We start from the raw sequence: 23538 nt of genomic DNA on the forward strand, positions 1-23538 counted from the left end.
TTGTACTCTACCACCAAAACCTTCAGTTGCAATTTCTTTCTTGAACTTAGTGTTTTGACTGACTAAAAAATGGTAAGTCCCTGATAGATATACTATAGCCATTGGCCACAAGATGCTTTTCTATGCTCTTTTTATAAATCCCAGAGAGCACTGGTGATAGTCTGAGCCATTCCAATTAGGAAACGTTTATTAATATTTCTCTTAAATAACTGTTTAAATGACCAGAATGGTATTTTTAATACTGCGTATGTTGTGGAAATATGATGTGCATTTCTTTGCTTGTTTGAAAGTTTCATTTTGACACAGTAAACGCGTCCACATCGTTCACTTTATCATCTCTTCTTTCAAATTGTCGAAACAGCTTCTTTAGTTGATCCACAAACAAATCTAAGAAACTAAAACATTAAGGGTCTACTAAATGAATTTGTTAACAAAGTTGTTGCTAATACACTATATATTTTTAGACGCACGTGTCTTGCGGTATGAAGTGTTCAGGATCGCAAAATACCGCACGATTCTAACAAAGTAAAGTTAATGGAGAAAACATGAGCATATTTCTAATTATATTTTCTTTATTTGTAAACTAGCATTGTGACCTAATTCATATGCACTGCAGTAATGTACTGGATCTAATTTAGTGCTGTAAGGGATATAAAAAATTAAATGCATCAATGTTATTTTTGATTATTAATACATACCATAACTGTCACTATAATTGTTTAATATTTGAATTTTACAGTTGAAGAATGATTGAAAATTTCTTATTTAACTGAATATAGTGATAATATCCTTTTCTCATTTTGTTTGTTTCCGATCTATGTCATTGCCTTCTACTTCACATAACATTGTCCTCGTATGACTACATTAGCAAATAACATAAAAACGCGATTATTACTCTATTTATATACATTTATTTGTGTTTGTAACGTGACAAGTGCAATGACACTGTTATAAAACGACCGTTTATTTTTATATATGGCACAAAATGTCAGTAACGCAATAATGGTTGGCAAACGTGAATTGTGCGGTCGACGATACCAGTCTGATTGATGTTTATCATATAATGATCATCGATACAATGGGCTTGTTATTGGATTTGTATCTGAGTTGTAGTTTTAGCACAAATATGCAAACAATACATTTACGAGATTAACCGTGATGCTGTTTCCAATGCGACAACTCCAATGCAGCCTCCCCCTAAAAAAACCCACCAAAACAAAACAAACAATTGCAAGGGTGTCGTCCTGAACAGGTACTACTAATGCAATGGTCCATGCGGTGTGTTCCTGTCCAGATAATGCTCCTAAAGATTGTCTGGGTCGATGTTATTGCCGATTATATCGACATAGACTTGGAATAGGAGCACATGCCACCGACGGAGACTTTTGCTTTCCTTGTTGTGACGATATTGGCACTGAACAATATGGCCACTCGTGGGCGTAATTGTACACTGTGGCAATGAGTGCACACAGTGGCAGCGGTTTACACTGGTTGTGACAGAGATTTTGCTTACCATATTGTAGATTAAAGGAGTCGTGTGTGCAGCATTTACCTCTGCCGCCTCTTCTTGGACCACAGTAACCACAGCTGTCTTTAGGCTGGCAGGCATCTGTTCAAAAACTCGGGCTGTCCTGACAATTAGACTAGGCTTTTACTTATGTTGGTTTCATCGCTTTCGTTGTTTCTTTATTGTTCTGCTGTTTCACGATTGGGTTATGATGAGCGAAACGTTTGTTTAAAATCCACTGTGAGGTCTACTCATTCGTCCGGAAGCAACGAAAACCTATCTCTGACATATTCACAGATACCTTTATAACTGTGAAGAAGTATTAGTCAATCCTGAGTCAGCATAATCAGTTGTGACATCAATGGAAATCGTTTCCGTTGTTATTTTATACATTTATTTAAACAAGTGCGTTACTGTCGCTTTCTATTAGTCAGGTCAGCCGTGAGTAAACTAAATGCGTCCTGGATGACATCCCCAAATACATTCCGAAACTCATCCCACGAATAGCCATTAATACACCAGATCCACTGTATATTTGTGAGACGAAATATCATTAACATATTACAGTGGTCTCTGAGTACTTTAGGCACGTGTGTGCAAGTCACATAGATGTTTTCTGTGTTTTTATATCGACCTCGAGTAAATATTTCCGCGGAATATTCTTGGTTTTCAAGCATCATATCGTCGAACACAACATGATTATTTGCTCTCGAATAAGGAACATCGATGGTAGGCGCTTTATCGATTGTCAAAAAGGTGGACGATTTACTTCCCAACGATGACTGAAGCCCTATAATAAAATCCTTTAGTACATCATAACACGGTTGATTGAGAGCTAACGAGTCACATTAAGTACAACTGACCAAGTTAACCATCTTAAAAATATATTCTGTTATGAGTCTATGCTCTTAAAATAAGTAACAGAAAAGAGTGAAAGACAAAAAGCTTTGTAACATTTAACAAATAATTGATTTCCCTAGAATACAAAGTGAAAAAGAGAAATAAAATACTTTCGGTATTGCAAAATAAATCCCAAAATAAGCCAAAAATTACAGACACAAGTCATAGTAATTTTTAGTCCTGAATAAAATGCAGTGAAAGTCCAGAATATATCCCAAAACTGATGTCGATAATGTGTCTGTGATACCTATTGAAGTGTTGATGTGTCAACAATCTTCTGTTGAATCACATAAATATAATTCCAGTTTTGCATATACTATAAATTCCCACTGAATGTCTCTTTCCAAGAATTTTATCAGAATACTTTTGTATTTCCAGAGAAAATATTCACTTGAATTCAATAATTGGAACAGAAAAAGAGATTCCAGCCCAAAATAAATACAAATACTGGTCACAACATAAGTCCTCACAATTACAAGACTATATTGTTGTTTACTTGCCCCAGATCACAATTAGTATTTTCTACAAAATACCATTATCTAATGGAAATAACCCTTTCTTGAATGATCCTAATGTTTACAAAATCAAAACCATAACCTGTGTAAATTCACTTAGAAAACTCCAAACCTTTGAAACATATCAATATAGTAACCTCTTTTATTAATAATGATCCTGATATTAAGCCCATAAACATAGAACATAATTTAGCTATGTATCAGTTATTGACATAAAATGAAAAAATGAAAAAGGTCAACCAGGTCAAGCAGAAATGAACTCAGTTTTGGATAAGGTCAAGTTAAACATCCAAAGTTATAATACAATTGCATGTTATGAAATAAATAAACAAATTTGTTAAAGCTGACAAAGAAACAATAAAATTAAATACTTTTAACAACAGTTGAGTTGTCCCTGATTCTTCCGGACCAATGATTAGTGCGCGAACGGATTTTGCAATCACTGAACCGATCGCATCTGATCTATACTTAAGTAGTTTGGGCTTTGCCCTCGCGGAGAAGTCAATGACGGTAAAAGCGTCTTCAGCTATCAATCTCGGTCAGCCCATGATAATCTTTGGTTTGGACAACTGCGGATAGTTCAATCTGCTAAAAAATATTTCTATTGCAAGCGAACACATTGACAGCGATACCCTGGTTAAGTGTTTCAAACATTTTGAGTGTGGCCTCAGAAATGGGCGCTGAACTGTGTTAGCAAAATTGAGTTCATCCAAGTAATGCTGTTATTTCTACGGACGATCTGTATTGTCACTCATGGGATGCAACGTGAACAAGATAGCTTATTTTTACTGTTTACACTGACCGCAGCGGAATATATTCTGGATTGGTATATAGGTATGCACTTCTTCTCGTACACATCCCGATCCCGTGTCGGTACATTTTACTAACATGTTAAGAATCTTTTCAATGTCTTTGACAATTATATAACTGATAGCGTTGATGTCTTTGGCGGTTTAAGATTATAAGTAAAAATTTTTGAAACCACGGGGATGTGATCTTACACCCATCCTTGTCTGATGACTTACGATTAAGTGACATAGTTCAATGTGCATTGAGAATATTATCTGTTTTGCTCCAGAGGTACTAGAGCGTCATAACACCGATATAATTCCAGGAATAATTTGTATCTAGCTTCTAGGTCTAGTTTGTTTGTGTGTGGGATGATTGCCACATAATTGTCTAATTCACCACTACGCCAGTGTATCTTAAATTCTGGTACTTGTTATTGTTGTGCTGATGCAGCAACCTCTGTAGCAATGGTATATGTTTGAAACGGCGAAACGAAATTGTTCAATAAATTTATTGTCTTGTTCATCCTAGACCACACCTGCAATTTCAGCTTGTCGTGCCTGTGGAAATTTAAATATTTCATTGTGTCGCAGCTGTCACACAGTCTGAATTTATTATATCTAATAATAGACGTTTGTCAACTTTTGTATATTTCACCCATTCCCGAGTTGATTATGTTGTTGTTGCATTGGATTGTTGTTGCATTGGATTGAACGAAGGAAGTTGTTGCACAATGATAAGTTTCATTACAGTGTTGTTTTCGAGTCACATTAATCGTTATGATATGTTCTATGGTATAGTCAACGGTTTCCAAGGTACGCACGTTTGATGTTATTGCTTCATAATGCCACTAAAATTGTATATATATTCAGCGATATCTAACTGTATGATTTATCCCACTCGCCGCCGTTCGTTGAGTTTTTTTTTTCCGTTTCCGCAGTTCATTTCGTCATACACTTTCGGTGATATGCTTTGCAGGAATAAATCCTCTGGCCTATATATTATAATTTTTGGAAGTTTGGAAGTCCATTAAACAACCAATCGTTTGTCGGATTTACAGTAATACGAAGTTGTAAATTAGGACTTTACTCCTATAAGCAGACTTATTCTTTGTAAGATAATTAAATTGCCTTGCATTATGAAATATCTTTCAAAAAGGCGGGAGCCCAAATGACATCGAAATAAATCATCGCCGGGTAATGTACCAACAAGAAAACCAGAAGAATGTGTATCAAGAATGAAAACATTTCTTCGACTCCTCGTAAAAGTGACATAATATTCTCTTCATTGTTTTGGCATCTAGGTTCACAATTATTTACCCGTTTATAGGTATGGATGCGATCGGTATATTAATGCTAAGATTTGCTTACTCTCATTGTCACAATATATACTATCTTCATCAGTCAGTTTAATCAGTGACGACTCGGTTTACGTCTGCGACTTAAACTTTTCAAAAGCTAATACCACATAATGATATTTCACGTTTTTCATTGTATTGTTCTCCAAGTCTGCGTCGTCGTGATTCCAAGATAATTCCTAACTCAGTCAATGCATCAATATGTTCCGGATTGTAAAGAAATCATTATTTCACAAGAGATAGATACGCGAAATAAGCTTTCTTTCTCGACTTAACACATCTCCATACACGAGCTGGCATACTGACTAAAATTACAATAGAGAGCTTTAGTGTCAAGTATAATAATGGATCAACAATAGCAGAGCTGATAAATGGAAACTTTACCTATATGCATCGGTTGTGTATATAATACACGTGCGTAAAAAGGTTTTGTTTGTAATAGCATACGAGAGGTCATGTAAATTATGGTCATAATAAGCAACCTCAAATATAGGTAAAGTGATAGTAACGGTATATTGATGGTTACTGATCTAGGTCAGTCTTTTACTCCACATTGCCTGTTATATTCTTTGGTATCATGATCGTCATTTATGATGCAAACAGATAAAAATGACAGTTTCAGCCTGAATTATGCATATCCTACCCTAAAAGGTATATATTGATGTAGAAATAGTTCTGTACAGGATAAATTAGAAGCATCCCTTGCATAATTTGTACAATGCATGAAACGAAATACCACCATGATTTTGCACAATCTGCTGCTGTAGAAAACCTCCCTAATATGATTGATATAGGATTTTAAGGGACTGCGAGGAAATGGCGGTATCTAATTACCCGAATTAATATCGATACTAATCATTGTTAGTTAATTGAAACAAACCATTATAAGAGTATTTAAAACATATTTTAAAGCTTGATAAATGTGGATACACACCTACCTGATAGGCAAATATGCAATGTTTTGTAATTACTTTAAATATTGGTGACAATACCAGATTATGGTCTTTCCATATGGGCGTGCTTGGGTGCTGTTTATGAAATAAAATAAGTCATAGTATGATTGACGCATGCAGCACAAAGTTATATTTTTCTTATTATATTTTGCTTTTATTTTCAATTTTGTACGCTGATATTAGTGATCTGAGATGTTGAAGGTAAACGTTTTTGAGAAATTGTTAACACTAACAAATGGTGGATATTTTTATTTGTGATAATCTATTCATTTAAAATGTGTGTTTGATCGGCGGCGTCATCTTTTGTGGTTTAATAATTGTTTTCTGCTGCCTTCCTTGGCGAGTATTGACTTGTAATTATTCAACGAATTTTATAATTTTCATTAAAGATATGCACGCAAAGATAAATTTAATCATTGCTTGGCGAAAACAATATTTTATTGATATAAACTGCAAATGCAGTATGCTGAGATGAGCCTGAAATTCCTTCTGATGGTTTATACGTTGTGCTCTTACTTTATTCTCGACCTGCAATGTACTTGTATCAACCGGAGAAAAATTATGGCAAAACTGCGCTCCTTTCTACTTTCTTTAATTTTAATAAATTATCAATCTGTTGCTTTGTTTGAACATCATTACCACCACACGATAATGAACAATTTAGTTGCCTTTCCTCGTGATCGGGTGAAATAACGTAATAGTTTTATTTTGAATCAGACCTATTTTGATTTAATACAATAATCATATTATCTATTGATTAGTTGTTTTTTCTTTTGGTTTGTACATTTTGTTATTTCTTTAAACTACTGAACTTGTAAGTTAAGTTTTGTTCTTTAATGATAGCAGTTAAATACATCTCAATAAAATGAGTAAATACAAGTCGAATAATATTTGGCAGACCCGAATCAATACGTTATTTTGTCTTTGAATACGAAGATTATTCTTGAAGTTAATAGGACGGAAATATAAAACTGACGAACGCCCATCGAAAATGATAGCTTAACCAAAATATAATGATATATTGGCATTCATAAAAAAATGCCCCCATTCCCTAAGCCGTTCTTTCAGACATCATTCCAAAATTATCAAACACTGGATAGCTTACTAGTGTGGTGAAAATGTTGTCTCTGAGCAAACTCAACCTTAATTGCTACAAAGAGACATTCTCATTTAATTGAAATGATCGAGTATTTCAGAATCTTTCCGAAAGCTTGTCAATTTCACGTACACTAGCGCCGGAGTGACACAAATATAAAGTTTAGTTCCACTTTAAAATAGCTTTAACTATAGAAAAGCAACAAATTTTCCTATGTTTCTTGTACTGTTTACAAAAATAAGGAAATAAAAAAATCCATATTTACGAAATTACGATCCAACATAACCTCTCAAGATATTCATCCTAATATACCAATATTCAATTTGTAAATCTGAGAAATCGGTTTAGCCGCTATTTCGTTTTAAAGATGACGTTTTTGATCGAATTGTTAACATAATTTGGTGAAATTTGTTTACTAGCAATAATGTATATAAACAATGTATTTACATTTCACATTCAAACTTCACAGATACAACATCGGATACGATACATAATGTATTGGACACACTCAAGCGTATGTATTATTTATATGTTGATCGTGTATTGTACGTAATAATATGATACTATGTCATCTGCTGGTAGGACGAACGCATTTACTTTTCGGGTCCATAATTTTGAAATTAACTTTCGTAAAATATTTTTTTTTAAACAACATTATATCAAATCGCTAAAAGAGTTATAACTGTATCTTAAACCACACTTTTCAAACACATCCTGTGAAATAAGGTGACTAGCGTATATTTGTAGCGAGCAATTGGTTTAAATTATTCAACGCGGTTATACCTTCTGCAAATATGTGCTTATGTTCACGAATTGGCGACAAATACTTATCGTGTAAACTAAATAAAATACACCAATACAACATTGGATACGATATTGAGTAGTGTCAGATGATACTGAATTGAATTAGATGACATTGTGCTTTGCCTATCTACCTCTCTTCAAGCACAGACTGAATCCGCATAGAGAATTTGTAGATATCAGTCTGGAGAAAATAATGTTAATCAAGCTCCATTATTCCATTTGTATTGCTAATATTGAAATAAATTGCTATTTTAACTTAAAGTCATTAGTATCAAAGGATATTACTGACTTACACCTCTTTTATCTTAAAAAGTTAAATTAATAATTTGTTCTGTTTTTTCTGAGAGGGACACTTTCCTTTAAATTGCAGCTTTTAAAAAAAGTACTTTCTTACATGTAAAGATGTCATGTAAAGGCAAGAAAATCAAAATCCTCACCCAAAAGTAGATTACAATTATTGAAAGTCTGAAGTATAACAAAAACATCACATTGTAACAATACGTTTTCTTTCTGTTCGAATATATTATGATGATTCTTGAGATTAGTAAGTAAGACAAAAGTAATTGATGAACTCAGATTATTTTCAAATGTAAAAGTTATCGATACATTGACAGAAAATACCAACAGATTTATACTGAGTAAATTATAAATATTTAATAGCAGTATCCGTACAACACATGTAGAAAATGCCGCCTTTTGCTCCCCAACGGGGTAATGTAGAAGACATTTACGTCATAATAGACATTGGATATTGTGAGAATATGTGGAAAATGTAGTATCTAAGACAGCTCATCATTGCCGGAAATAAGTGCCAAAATATCTGCTTTCATACAGTTGAGCAGCTCATTACAACATCATGTCAAAATATTTCGGAATGTTTTGCATCTGAGTTTAGATTCTCATTGACTACACACAATTATAATGTTATATACGGGATGTGGATAGTGATGACAAAACATAATTCAATGTACTTGATATTGTTATATCGAAGAATTGGTTACGATGTAAGATTCATTATTAATCTGCGTTTATGAGTTTAATGTTGAACCAAAAACCAGTTAGGCCGCCATTACCTTGTTTATCGATATTTGAAGTTGATATTATTGATCTAAATGTTAACTATATTAGAACACTGCACATATATTTACATCTAAAGGTAATGCATTAGACGTTGTTTTTATAATTCACATTTTAAATTTACAGACGCAGTAGTGGATACCATAGATACTGTGTCGGGTACTGTCAAGAGTATGTATTATTTATAACAAGATCCTGTTGTCCACTGAATGAATGTGAGTTTTCTTTTCTTTCCAGGTCAAGACTTTTAAAATTGCTTTTGGAACATTAATTTAAATTAAATATCAAATGGTTTACAGAGTTATAACTTAGTTATGCTTTACTCATTCCAAATGTGTTTAATCAATGCTGTAGATTTTATGGATTATTTGGAAGTTCTTATACCTGTAATCACTTTTAATGAAATTTGTGAAACGAATTAGATAAATCATATCTTTTGAGAGCATTGTCAACCTAGCACTTAAAATTATATTGAATGAGTTTCATCAACTTTTGTTTACATGCTCACAAATATACGACTGCGTTCTTTACTTGACGAAAAATAAAAATTTTGTTCATTAAAATTGCAACACACTAAAGTGCTTTCAAAATTTTATGCCTGTGTTCCAGGTCCTTTGGCGTCACATACTGAATTAACCAGTATTATTCCTCAGAACATCGTGAAAATTGGCATTAAAAGCCATATTAAACAGCCACACGGTCTTCAACAACTCTCTATAACATATACTAATAAAACTGTCCGCGTAATATATGAAATATATTTAGATACGAATCAATCGATTTACATTACCACTGCGTGCTATTATATTAACTCTTATTTCATAAGAACGAATATACGATATTATTAACAGCATCCTAATAACTTTCATGTGGATTGTGGCAATATGGAGAACAATAACTCTAAACGAACTATGTGCGTGGTCAAATTCACAGTTAGATGTCTCAGGATAAGTGAAATTCACTATCATACACACAAACACACGCACATCACCACCACTAACGACTGCCGACGCTTTGTGCATAGAACTATGACTAAGGAGAACTCATTATTTCGAAGTCGTCAAGGTTAAGTCCCTAAAACCTAATTACATTGTACACGGTAATAAAATCCAAGTTGTATGTATGTTCATGTATGATGCACAATATATTTTCCTGCAGACAATTCCGAGACACACAACTTGTTTATAGAATTTACTTAACTCTGTAGGTAGATTCACTCCAAAGTTTATTTCGATGCCTGACTTTTGTAGGTTAGCACATTTTCCAATTTGATGAATTTATTATTTTTGTTATTAATAGTTGAATATCTTGAATCTTTACATTGGTCGCTTCCTTTTAGTTTTGATTCTTATTCTGAACACCGTGAATAGCTCCGTATGAACGTTTGCCAGTGAGGCAGCAAAGACTCTAAACGTTTATTTCAATAAGGCACCTTTATTGTTTAGAACTGGTAAAAGAACGACATTACATTTATTTAAAAGCCTAACTGGTTTAATTCGATCACACACTCGCGAGGTTATGCGAGATCGTCGCCATGGTTCTGCAGAAATCTCTTGAAACGACAATATAGTCCGGTTGAAGGAGATTATAATATTCTCAGACCGAAGTAGGGATATCATTATGTAAATCGATTTTAATAGTAAAATCTAACATTTTGCGGGTGTAGTATCAGTGAGATGGGTTTCTGAAGTTTTGAAACCTTATAATTCAAAATAATACTGTGTCTGGTCAGCTGGAACAGTAGGTTTTAATTAGATTTCTGGATTTGACCGTACAGACACGAATCTTGGTATAATTAAGAAGAAACATGTTATACAATTAGCAGTTCTTATAATCAATATTTTAGTGTGTGTATGTGTGCAGGTGTGAGTGCCCGAGCTAATGTGTGAACGCAAGGGTCACTTGAAGCATCGCAACAGATGAGTTACACAGTAGACCAATTAATTGTATAATACGTACAATCTGTACATATTAGAGCAAGGGGTTGTCCAAATAATTTCTAGATTATCTTCCTTATATATGAATTGCTGAGGTCAATATATAATTTTAGGCGTTCTTCCGTTGATAGGTCTTAAAAATATGAAAACGTCCAGTAGAGATACCCCTCTCAATGATACATTTATGAAAATAGAACGATTTAACAGTCACATCAGTGAAGTTCTCAAACAGACGGAAGAAGAAAGCTACATAGCTCTTCATTTTTCCTTTATGGGATAAATATCCACGACAGAGAGTATGATGTCGTCTTTCGTCGTCGACTCAATGCTAATACTTTTTTTGCAAGCGTTTAATTCAAAACATAGGAGAGAAACAGCTTGTTATTGTTGTTCTTATTGATAAGATATAAGGTTTTAAAGACTACAGTGCCTTTTGAAGGTCATACATTTTTATTTAATTGCTTAAAAAATCAATTGATATATGCTCTGTAACTCAACTGTTATATTTTAAGATGTACTGAAGCCGCCCAAAACAAGATCAGGAGCTACTACATTGCAAGAACGGTAAGTATTGCATAGTGGTATTAAATCGCCCAATTTCTTGAGGTATTTAATAAAGAAGTGTCATTTTTATGACATCAGATTATAAATGAGATATAAAGGGGCAATAACACTGTTCCTCACACACATCTGTAAAACCCGAGTGTTTCTAGCGATCTTTTCATGTGAAAATCATATGAGACCTGGTACGGAGGAGACACGTATGTGACTTTCTCCACATGATATGCACGTGAGACATGCTTTTCACATGTGAAAAGTGCAATATGTTAAATATCAATAGGAGAGCATATATAATTCATATGTCATTTGCCCCGTGGGAATCTTATGCATACCTGGCACGTATGGGTATAATATACAGACCCAACATATATGGTAAAGAAAAAAATGTTGAACCAACACTGATTTGCTAGGTTTTATTTCGGAAATAAAAGTAGCTAAATGCTGTCTTTGTTGCCTGTATTCAAAAAGTGAAAATATAATACGAATATGAAACAGTATTTTTATACAAAGTACCCATTGTTACACAAATTATTATTTCCTGATGAACAAAAACAACAACAACAAATCAGGAAATATACACGTTTAGATTACTTCTGATATCATTGGTAACCACTAATCATGCAAATGTAACGGCAATTTTGCAATGGGAAGAAATGTGATTACTCGTCTCATCTCAAGACAAGAGCATGCAAGAAGTATTAGCGAGATCATCAAGGTAAGTAACCCTTTCATTGAAAACTGAAAGGAGAATATCTATTAAAACACAGAACATTGAACTATAATTTGCTCTAGGTTTTAATGCAGATTTAGTCTTTCAAGATCCAAGTGCAGATTGAGAAAGCTATAGGGCATTTATTTTGTTGCTGCTGAAAATTTGCCATTTTCCCTATCGATCTACATTACTGCTATTTTGTCCGGCTATTGATCAGCATTATACCCAACCCACCTGCGTGTAAAAGGATGTCAAGAGGAATGAGGCCCCTATGGCAAAGTGGATTGGTGCAATTTGAACATGAAATAAATTCGATGCCAATACGAGGAAAACTGACTATTGTGCTTGTTTGCTTTCATTAAACCACATAATACTCCAAACAAATGAATTGCTTTTGAAAACATTTAAGTCATAATAAAAATTAAATACAACTAAAATATTTTTATTTGAGAAGAATATTGAATGCTATCTTATATTGTTCTGCTACTGATTTTCAGACATACTATAAAACACTAAACTCCTTGTGTAAGATGAATTACAACATACACTGGCCGCCAGATGAGGTTCGGTGGCGCAGGAGACTGAAAGAAGATTATTTAAATTAAATGGAACTTACTCCACATAAAATCGCCTTATAGAAACTGTTTATCTTTGCTCAACGTTGCTTACACATATCGCATATTCAAAACTATAGGTACCTCCATTACACAATTTGACTGATGGCTGAGATTGTAAACTAACTACATCAAAGACATTGAACATAACGCACTGCGTGATTGATTATTAAATTAACTGTAGCAGTCGATATCATTCAAAGAATGCAACAAATGATGTGAAAATGCATGCTAAATTATGGCTTACAAGTACACATGCAATGGTGCAGATAAAAAGCACAACACGCTCCCCTCTCGAAATCTTTTTGAATGTATGTAAAATTAGTCATAGAAGACCTTTCATGTAATACATTTAAGGAAATATTGCAAGGTCACAACTCAGCATTGTTTTTTTTCTAGCTATATTTTCCTCTCTAACGTTTTGAGTCATTGAAATTAGGGGATGAAATGTCATATACTTATATATCATAAAAGTCACATACCACATTAAGGGTACTATCTTCAAGGTCAACAATTACTATTTTATTTTTCCCTTCCACTTTGCATTACGCTCAATAACTTTAAAATCTGTCGAGATTAAGTTATCAAACTTGGTATTTACATTATTTCATTCCACAGCTGGAGTCCTATAGATCACGATAACAGGTGCGTGTTGTACGGTGTTGTACGGTGTTGTCCCTTGCATTCTACAAATTGTTCAAGGTTCAAAGATTAACAATAGTATAATTATGATTCATTTCAAAAATCATATTTCAGCACTGAATGTTCTCCCCAGGAATGTTTGATAGTATTGGGGTACAACCAGACTGGCGTTACGCAAGGTGTTATATAAACTCGCTTTATAATGAAAAAGTGAATAAAATGATGAAATCTTAAAAAAGTAAATATGTGTTTTAATTTAATGTACTCATTTTGTTTTTATTATATCTCAAATAATACAAGTTAATTTTGATTTACACAGTTTGTATATGTTGGGAGCATCTTGGAATACTTTGATCAGTCAAATCTTATAACAAGCGGGTGTATTATAAATCCATTAGCGCTCGGGAGTTCACCAGACTGTAATGGCTAATGGGTATAATAATTGCAACAGACAATGTCATAACAGCAAACTGCATATGTATATAGTTTTACTCCTGGTATGAGTTCCGAGGGACGGACCTGCTTCCCGTGACATCTGATTGATGGACAAGGGTAATATGCATTTTTCATCCTGAAAGTATTTGGTGTTTCTCTGGAGAGATTTTAAAAGACCACATTGAAAAGGAAGATGACCCCAAGCAGATTCTCCACATTCCTGAAAACTTGAAAACTTGTTATGTGTAGTAAAATGCCTGGACTTTCAAGTGAATCTTGTATAATAAAGCCAGTTATGATTAGATTTTTCATTGTGAAAGTATTATATTTCTAAATGTTTGTTTTCAGGGAGCGCCATGGATGCATGCATACTGCATGACAAAGAAAACACCTCGACAACACATATTTTGATCTCATTCTGTAACATCTCTCATTTCTGCCGCCCAGTTCTATCAAACATGATATTATAACGTAAATAAAGACAGGATAAATTCATATCTGATTGCATGTGTTTAGCATTTGCTTGGCAATCATCATCATGAATAGGATTTCCGATAAGCATATATTTAATCTTGAGTCTTTAAAGTGAGACTTATCCCATGATATGAGTGTTTAGTACAGTACATTTTTCATCTGAATTAATTCTTGAGGCCATATATTTAGAGCTTCTACATGCATCCTACTTGCAAGAAAAACAAAACCTGTGTAATTTTGCATCAAAGCAGCTTCAAGAGATTATGTGTTCAAACAGAGTATATACCAGTGTCAAGAATCAATAACATAAGGAATTTGTTGTTAGAAGAAGATACAGTTGAATCTTTTTTATTGCAAGAAATAATTTTAGGAGCTGAGGTTTTCAATTTGCTACAAATTTCATTGTATTCACACAAATGTAATACTTTCTATATTATTCCTACTTTTAGATACTTTCTTATACATTCTTGCATTTTTAATTGTTAAAGTGACAAATGAATAATGTACCAATTTATTTGAATAAATTTTTTCCTTTGAACTCTTTGTTTTTGTTCAAATATGTGTCCGTTTCATTAACGCTTGTATGTTATAGCAGAGGAGTAGTGTTATTTTCTTGAGCATACGGTCTTTACACATTAAATTAGAATATTCATAAAATTTGCTTAATTTGCCAATCATGAATTATATACGTTCAACCCAGCATGTAATTATATGATAAAATTAAAGTATAAAGAAAAGATAAAACCAGAACAGCAAAAGAACGTTGTGCTGATCATAGGTTTATTTTCCAAATTTGTTAATCATCTACTGAAGTTGCGTTATGTCGCAACCTAGAAACAAGTTTAGGTTATCTGAATTGAATGAAAAGAAGCAAAGGCAAAGTGTAAAATCTGTGACAATTTTTACATTTCAGATTCATTAAGGGCCAATTAGGCATTGTTAAAAATTGATTTAAGTGATAAATATTTTCTAATCCAAAGTCTTTTGTTCCATGTCAGTGAAATACATTCTTCTAGGCTAACTCAGCTTCTTTGGAAATACTGTTGGTCAAACGTTTAACAGTAAAATTCTTCAGCATCACTCAAAGTTACATGCAAGATATACTCTGATCATTTGTTAAGTGCAATTTACAAGTTGTGCAACATTTGCTTTTTATATGCTAATATCAAATTCAGGGCATATTGAACAATACCAGGATCTGCTCCACAAAGAAAGATTAATCCGCACAATTTTCCTTCGCAAACATGTATGCATACATGAACATATACACATTATTTTACAAAAAAAGATAATATCATATGAACTAATTAAAAAGTAGGAGCTATGACGTGAATATTTATACCGGGTTGAGGTTATCCTGATTAATACGAATACAGAGTTCATTTCAATTTGCCTCAAGTTGTATTCGAGATCTGTTCTGGCATTTTTACTCTTTAAAAAATTGTTTCCCAATTGTGTCTAAAATCAGGAGAGATTTTGAAGTTTAAGTAAGAAAAAAAAGACATATTCTCTAGCAACAAATCATTGCAATATTTCAGATTGTGGATGATTGGTTTAATGAAATGCCACTGTCACGTAAAGATTAGAGTCAACTAAATTGGAGAAATACAAACGTTACTTATTTTCTTCATTCAGATATGTTATCTTTTCCAACTGACATTGTAACAGGGTTGGGGTCAGATTATGACAATGAAGACACTAAGAATGTCAACGAAAATAGGTTGTTTATTGATATATGATTAAGATAGAAAATCCTACACCAAACTTGCGCGCATAAATTTCAACATTTGGGTTATTAACACAATGATGTGTGTGTGTATGATTTGGATTTTTAACCTAGGTTTCACAATTTTTCGGTCATATTGCTACGCTGTCTGCAGTGTGACAGTTTATAATGATGTCTAGCAATGGGGCATGATGCCGCAGACATATAGCATGATGTCCCACCCAGTCACATTATCCTGACACCAGGCCAACCAGTCCTGACACTAACCTCAGTGCTGAGTGCCAAGCGAGGCAGCTGTTAGTACAATTTGTTCAAGTCTTTGGTATGACTCTGCCGGGGATCTTCCTCTTCCGTGGCGAACGTTCTAACCACTAGGCCATCGGAGCGGTCATTAACACAATGATGCCCACTGAGTTAAGTAACGGATATAAGAAGAAAACGATACGGTTCCTAACTGGAATGAATTTTAATATCTAATTTAAATCAAATCGTCAACAATAACGAATGAATTAAAATCAACCAAAAAATTAAGCACAAACAGCAATGATGAGACACTCAACAATGAAATATAATTACGTTTTCAATAAGCTAGAGATGAGGCGATTCTGTATAAGCGATAGATGCCACAAACTAATGGTAAGCTTTCACTGAAATAGTGATAAATGATTTCAAACAAGCCATTTTAAGTGATAAATGATTTTATATGAACAATAACACATATATTACAATTCACAACCACAAGTTCACAGCCCCACCCCTTTTCCGGATGGTCAACGAGCCACCACGAATGTTCAGCCCCTCCCGGTCTGCCTAACGATCCATATAAACCCTTTTGTTTCCTGCAGACCCATTGGTCTCGAAGGTTTGGTCTCTGACCACAAAATAAACACTATCTTCATGTTGTCCAACGTCACCTCCGACAGCAGCACACGGGGTATATACCAACCCAAATTAACATAACAGCTTAAAGAGCACCTTCAACACATTGCAAACACAACACATATACAGCATAGCTCTGTCACTATCGCTCTATCACTCCTTAACTCTTTTTAAAGCTTTCACCCATTTTCAGCCCTTCACCACTTTCAGCCCTTCACCCCTTTCAGCTCTACAGGTGGAGATATTGCGCCGCAAAGTGGACCGCTCACTGACAAGACATTGCACAATGTGAAGTTAGATTCTACCATGAGCCTACAAGTACACTGGCTGTGTTGCAATGCACGACCTGTGAGCTCAAGGTATATCGGTTTCCAATCGTAAACACTTTGCACGGCAGATTGGAGTGAACCGACCTCACTAGATTGAAATAATTTACGCTATAAATAAACCTCCCTCAGGTAACGCTGTACGCAGAACGAAACCCGAGTACATTTTATTCCAAATAAAATGCATAAACAATACATATACACAATTCGGTGACAAACATTACATCTACACATATACAAGTACACTTATTTGAAATAATTAAAGGAAGTGATGTAATTATCGGCACAGTTGATGATTAAGTGTTGGAAAAAATACACAATTTGTATATTCTAATTCTAACATTGTGTACATTCAAATGCATACACTTTGATCATAATTGAAATAACGGATCCTGATATTTAAGATTGTATATTGTAAAGTTTGATTAAATGTGTTAGGAAAATATATTAAAATATCATTGCTGTCCTATTTTACTTACATCTGGACCTATCTGTAGTGATATGGATGACGTTTCAAAGGTAAGAAATATTCAGAAGTGTAGTGTAAGTTCCTTTTCTCGATCATATCAGTATATTTATTATCTAATATTTATTTTTGCTTCGTAACAGATCAGGACCTGCACGTTCGCAGCATGAAGATATTACTTCAGGTACATTTGGATGGTGTAAACAAATACAAAATGACAGGTCTGATTGTAATATTTTATTTTTATATGGATAGGCATTAATCCCAGTCCCAATGGGAAAGAATAGATTGGTTTTGATAAACGAGAATTAACTTTCATGATCTACAGGTATCCCCCATTGTTTAATTCTTGTTCAATGAAATACAATAGGAATTACAATGGGATGACTAATTTAGTTGTGTAAATCTAACAAACCTGAACAATAATTGCTTTACATTTAAAAATAGGTTATATGATACATAAACAATCAAACTCAAAGTTGAAAAAGTGCTACACTGTTCGTAACTTTTGTACGTTTAACTATACTTGAAGAGGATGGTCGTCTTTGCACCAGTTCCAAATGACGACACGAGCAGATTTGAAAATAGACCTATAAGATACATGCAGATGATACAATGCTACAATGTTGGTTGAGTCCATAAAAGAGAAATTCATATATGTAGAGTCGTTACAGAAAAGAGATGAATGATACTTCAGCTATAACAGTTATGATAATATTCAGATCCTATACGGCGCCATGTAAATTTGAAATAAGAATTTGCATTTGTTGTGCAGTCTATATATAAGAATTTGATTTTTATATGACATGAAATATGACGTTACATAATATAACCAGACCATAACCGAGCCAAATTTTATGTTTGTTGACATTTGCGACAGCAAAGCACTTCAAGTTTTTTAAAGATCGCATATTTTGCTTATGGTTAGATACTAGTTACTGCCCTAAACGTTAATATAACCTTTCGCAGGTACTTTGCAGTCTGGATATATTTTTATACCTTCAATATGATACAAAAATGGCTTGATTTAAAAGCCATGGAAACAATACATAAAGCGGAGTAATGGTGAAATGTTTTGAATTTGCATCAGAAGGCGGTCCAGATTACATTTCTGTATATCTCAGTGCAGTATACTGAGATTTTAAACCATATATCAACTGAATTAATACATCATACAGAAATGCATGCAACACAACAATTAATATGTATTTGAAGGTTGTGACAAAATGATGTTCACGTTTATTCAAAGATATTAATGTTTCCTGTAAGAATAACAGATATTTAGAAACCATAAATAAAAATCAGGCTGATTTAAATGTATATATACAGCAGTCCGTCAGATTTACTTAACTACGGAAGGATTTACATAGTGAGATTTTAATAATAGTTTAATATGTTGAACTGAATAGTTACAAATAAAAAACTAATCACAACGTTATAATAAAAGATTTATCAAAATTTATATCACCAGAAAAGAACAGCAAGAACAAAATACATCATTATTTGTGCATGATTGTGCCTACCAAATACATATAAAATAATAGTATTATGTGGTCTGGTAAACAAAGGCATTGCTCTGAGTCGCCTTTGGTTAGATACAGCATAAACATTGGACCAAAAGGTGCGCATTGTCCGTGACACAATGTTTCATCTACTGTCGGCTAAGATACTGTTTTGTGTATTATATTAATTTTGTATGTTGCCTCGATAATACCTTCAAGCTAACAATCTTCCAGCTTTTAATTTCTGTTGATAGCTTTTACATTTGATAACAACACCCTTTTTAAAGCAGTGTTTACAAATAATATTCCTAAACAATACAAACAGCCAATGACATTTCATCAGGGTTCTGCTTGTATGGGAAATCAACCCACAATTCATATAAACCGATTCTATACAGAGTAATCGACTGTATTAAAGTATTTTCCATACTTTGGGTAAAATTGCCCGACTAGTGTACTAAGAACAAAGCCTGAAAAAGCAAAAATACATGTCAAAGAGGCAGTTATATACTATTTAATTCAACACATATATATTACAGCTTCGAAAAAAAAGTTGAAAAAATAGTACGTGCTTATCATGTCCGCACTCAAATGTAGTGATACATCACCCAACAAATGTAGGTTATATCAAACATATCAAAAATGCACACCACTGTTTATTGATAATTTGTACGATAATGACAGTCGTCTGTTAAAGAAGATATAGATCAAATATGATTCAGATAAAGCATCTAAAATGAAAATGATGACGAAAGTAAATAAGTGTTTCACTCATGGATCTAAATATCCAAGAAAATATATTTGTTCTTGCGAATACATGGATGGATTTCAAGGTTTAACGAAACAGATATCCCATAACAATAGCGATCGCTTTAAAGGTAGAAAATGTCGATTACCAATAGGCTAATGATGTCACGGAATATTTCAACTTGAAAACACTTGGAGTTAAGCAAAACTATTTTGTAAGGACCAGTGCATCGATGTTTTTAAAGGGTTTATGAAAGACTGAAAACTTACAAACTAGACCGTACTTACACTCTTACTGCAGCTGGAAAGGTTCATGTTGTCTCATTGAAGATCTCAAGTATTGAACAAGAACTTATAGTGAATAAAGACCTGTTCTGGATGAATGCGTGTGGAATACTGGGCGTAATTAGTATAATATCACAATAATAACTGAAGCAATACATAAATAATTACTGGACAGACATATTCAGATAAATGCAATGGTCATCACGAAAACATAAAAGTCTTGCATTATGTAACTAACACTAACTACCTCTAAGCACGGCTCATGAGCGAATACGTGTCAGAAATAAATATACTATTATTTGATAAACAGTATAGATAAGTAGGAGAAAATTAAACTGGAATACCAGCAGACTTGACGCTGAATGTGGTTACATATTAAACGGGAAGGCAGAGGTCCTGTTTGAATTGTCTGAATATTTGAAAGACTATTGCTGATTTCCATTTATTTGGAAACAAAATTGATGAACGATCTCTAGGGGTTAAACTAGCTGTAGTAAACTAAAGTTACCTTTGTAAATAAAAATAAATATTCCACCCCCTGTATAAGAAAGTATGTAAAGGTATACAACCTGATCAAAGGGAATTTAATAACCGAGATGTACGAATATTTCTTTCTTAATAACAAAGAAATTAATGTACTTGTGCCTTAGAATCATGACACCTATATTAGCAAAATTGTTGTACTGACTACTAGTGAATGTAGTCCTAAAAGAAAGCAATGCAATTTCTATAGCCGGCATTACCCGATTGCACAATTATTACGAAGCACATCTTGTCGTACTTAAAAACAATTGTCCGTTGTCTTCGTTGTTAGCTTTGTGAATTCTGATCTGTTCAAGTTTGAAATCCAGGCGAAGAGCACAAAACTAATGGTGGTTAAATTATGAAAATCAAGTGATATTCTAGTCTTCCTTCCATACGCCAATGAACTTTATGTACCAGTATTTTATGCATTACTTACCCTGAGTGTAACCTTGTAACCTTTTAAAATGTATCATTCGTAATGTCATATTTAATCCTCTTTGAAGTAGCCAAAATAGATGACCTCAAATATTGCGATGTCATGAATTTTTTGCAATCATTTACCTTGTAATGAATATTGCTTCCATATGATATGGCAATGACCTTCTGAAACATTCTATTTAAATTACTCATTAAATGCATCGTTAGCATTTGCGTTTACCGTAATTCTTTGTACAATCTATACATGTGAGCTTTGACTTGCAGTTGCGATCGGTAAAGTTTATTCAGACTTGCTGTTTTTCGGTGTGTAGTTGATAAATTGATGTGTTGCACTGAGGTACTTAACTCCTTGCCGACCTTGTGTTGCTAGGGAGGATTTATTGAATACAACTTGCCATGTCGAGCTTTATTTCATAAAAAACATAGAAACAATGAAGACATTAATATTTTCTAATATTTAGCATCAAAATTAAAATGTTTGCATACATCGTTAGGTTGGCATGATGGTCAAAGCTTGATTTTATGCTGATGCTAAGATACATATAGGTGAGTAGAAGTATATTGATTAAGAGCATCAGTACGATTATTTAAAGTTTGGGTCAACAAAGCCTGTTCTCGAAACTTTTAATTCAGGTATTCCAGTGCATTTTGTTGTTTAACTCGATCCGTGATGAGTGCCGTTAAGACCACATAATGCAAATTGACAACTAGTCCCTGTAAATATACAATTGGTCCTCCAAAAACGTGCTACTGCCTCAGCCATTATTGTATTTTTATCAAAAAATTTTAAGACTGCTGTTAGGTGCAACCGCATCTGATCAATGTAATTCAGGTCCGTTGACTTAAAGACACAAACATTTTTCTCTTCTGGATAAAGTGTAAGTGATTCCTTTAGGCTGTAGATATTTGTTTACTTCCTAAAGCTGTGTAAATAACACGTTGATTTCATTTTGATATAATGCGAAAATCATAAACATTATACATGATGATATTCGTTTAGATTTCTCCTGAAACCCCATTTCTTATGATCAATGTCCATTACAATTAATACTTTATAAAACATAATAAAATACTCTTTATATCCACTTCCATGTTTAATCAAAGTGTTAATATTTCTATGGTTTCGTCTATTTCGGTGTTAATTATATTAGTGCAACCACTTAGTTCAACATTCCTGTTATTTATTGCATTCTCAACGGCATCGCTGTTTTAAACTTGTCTTCAACATCATTTAAATATCCCTTCACGAGTTTAAGCATCTTTCTAATTCTGTAATGCTACCTTATACAATACCAAAAATATTGGTTAATTTTAAACAGCATATTCGTTTGCATCTTTTTAAATATTTTAAGCTCAACATAAAACTTACTGCAAAATTCAGCGATCATTGTATTCTTATCTCTACAGCATATACATCTTATGCTTTCTTCATAGAGTTTATCATTGGGCGCCTACATATTTATATCTTTACTGTTGTGCTGCATTGTTTTAGATATCTCTGTTGACTCATTATTTTTCTCCAACTCTGAATGTGGTGTTAGAAATGGTCTACTTATTCTTTAACCTCTGTTCGAATAGCTATGTATAGTGCCGAACGCACACGCACACGCACACGCACGCACGCACGCACACACACATAATGAGATATATATATATATATATATATATATATATATATATATATATATATATATATATATATATATATATATATATATATATATATATATATATATATATATATATATATATATATATATATATATATATATATATAATTTTCTTTCTGTACTTACAGAGGTTGTGGATCTAAAATCCAAAATTATTTGCATGTTATCATCTATAAAAGTCTGTAGTTCATAGATTTGTTTCCTCTTTCAGTACCGTCGTTTTCAAAACTCATAATGTATTGTCAGTTTTGTCCCTCCACATCTAATGATCTTTCCAATTATTGGTCTCCAAAGTCTTACGTATCTGAGTCTCAGCACGTGTTTGGACAGAGCGTCTAATAGAGGCATCAATTATATTGAATGGGATACATCACGTTGTTATGCCATTCTATCTGAGGTTTTAGTGTCACTGCTATTTTTTGACAGTGTGTTATATCTTTCCACATAGAAAACATGTTATTCAATGAATAAAGGCTCTTAAAAATAAATACTGAACTATTGGTAAAGGAAATTAAGTATCAATACTGTATTCATTATCACCATTGCAATCATGTCCTCTTTTTTTGTTTCATGAATTATTTAGGAAAAACACGTGGATAGG

The 23538-nt window shown here is 33.3% G+C and overlaps 1 protein-coding gene across 1 annotated transcript in view; it reads left to right on the plus strand.

The window, feature by feature from the left end:
- Positions 1 to 14872, plus strand: part of LOC149786281 (uncharacterized protein CXorf38 homolog) — a 77107-nt gene extending 62235 nt beyond the window's left edge. The window contains exons 7-10 of the mRNA XM_089976666.1: positions 7587 to 7631; positions 9125 to 9169; positions 11448 to 11499; positions 14248 to 14872. Of these exons, the coding sequence (XP_089832792.1) occupies positions 7587 to 7631; positions 9125 to 9169; positions 11448 to 11499; positions 14248 to 14278 (173 nt within the window). The 3' untranslated portion in view covers positions 14279 to 14872. The remainder of the gene's footprint in view (positions 1 to 7586; positions 7632 to 9124; positions 9170 to 11447; positions 11500 to 14247) is intronic.
- The last annotated feature ends 8666 nt before the right edge of the window (positions 14873 to 23538 follow it).

This window comes from Sinohyriopsis cumingii, chromosome 12, assembly GCF_028554795.1.
Source record: "Sinohyriopsis cumingii isolate HCF-2022 chromosome 12, ASM2855479v2, whole genome shotgun sequence".
NCBI lineage: Eukaryota > Metazoa > Mollusca > Bivalvia > Unionida > Unionidae > Sinohyriopsis > Sinohyriopsis cumingii.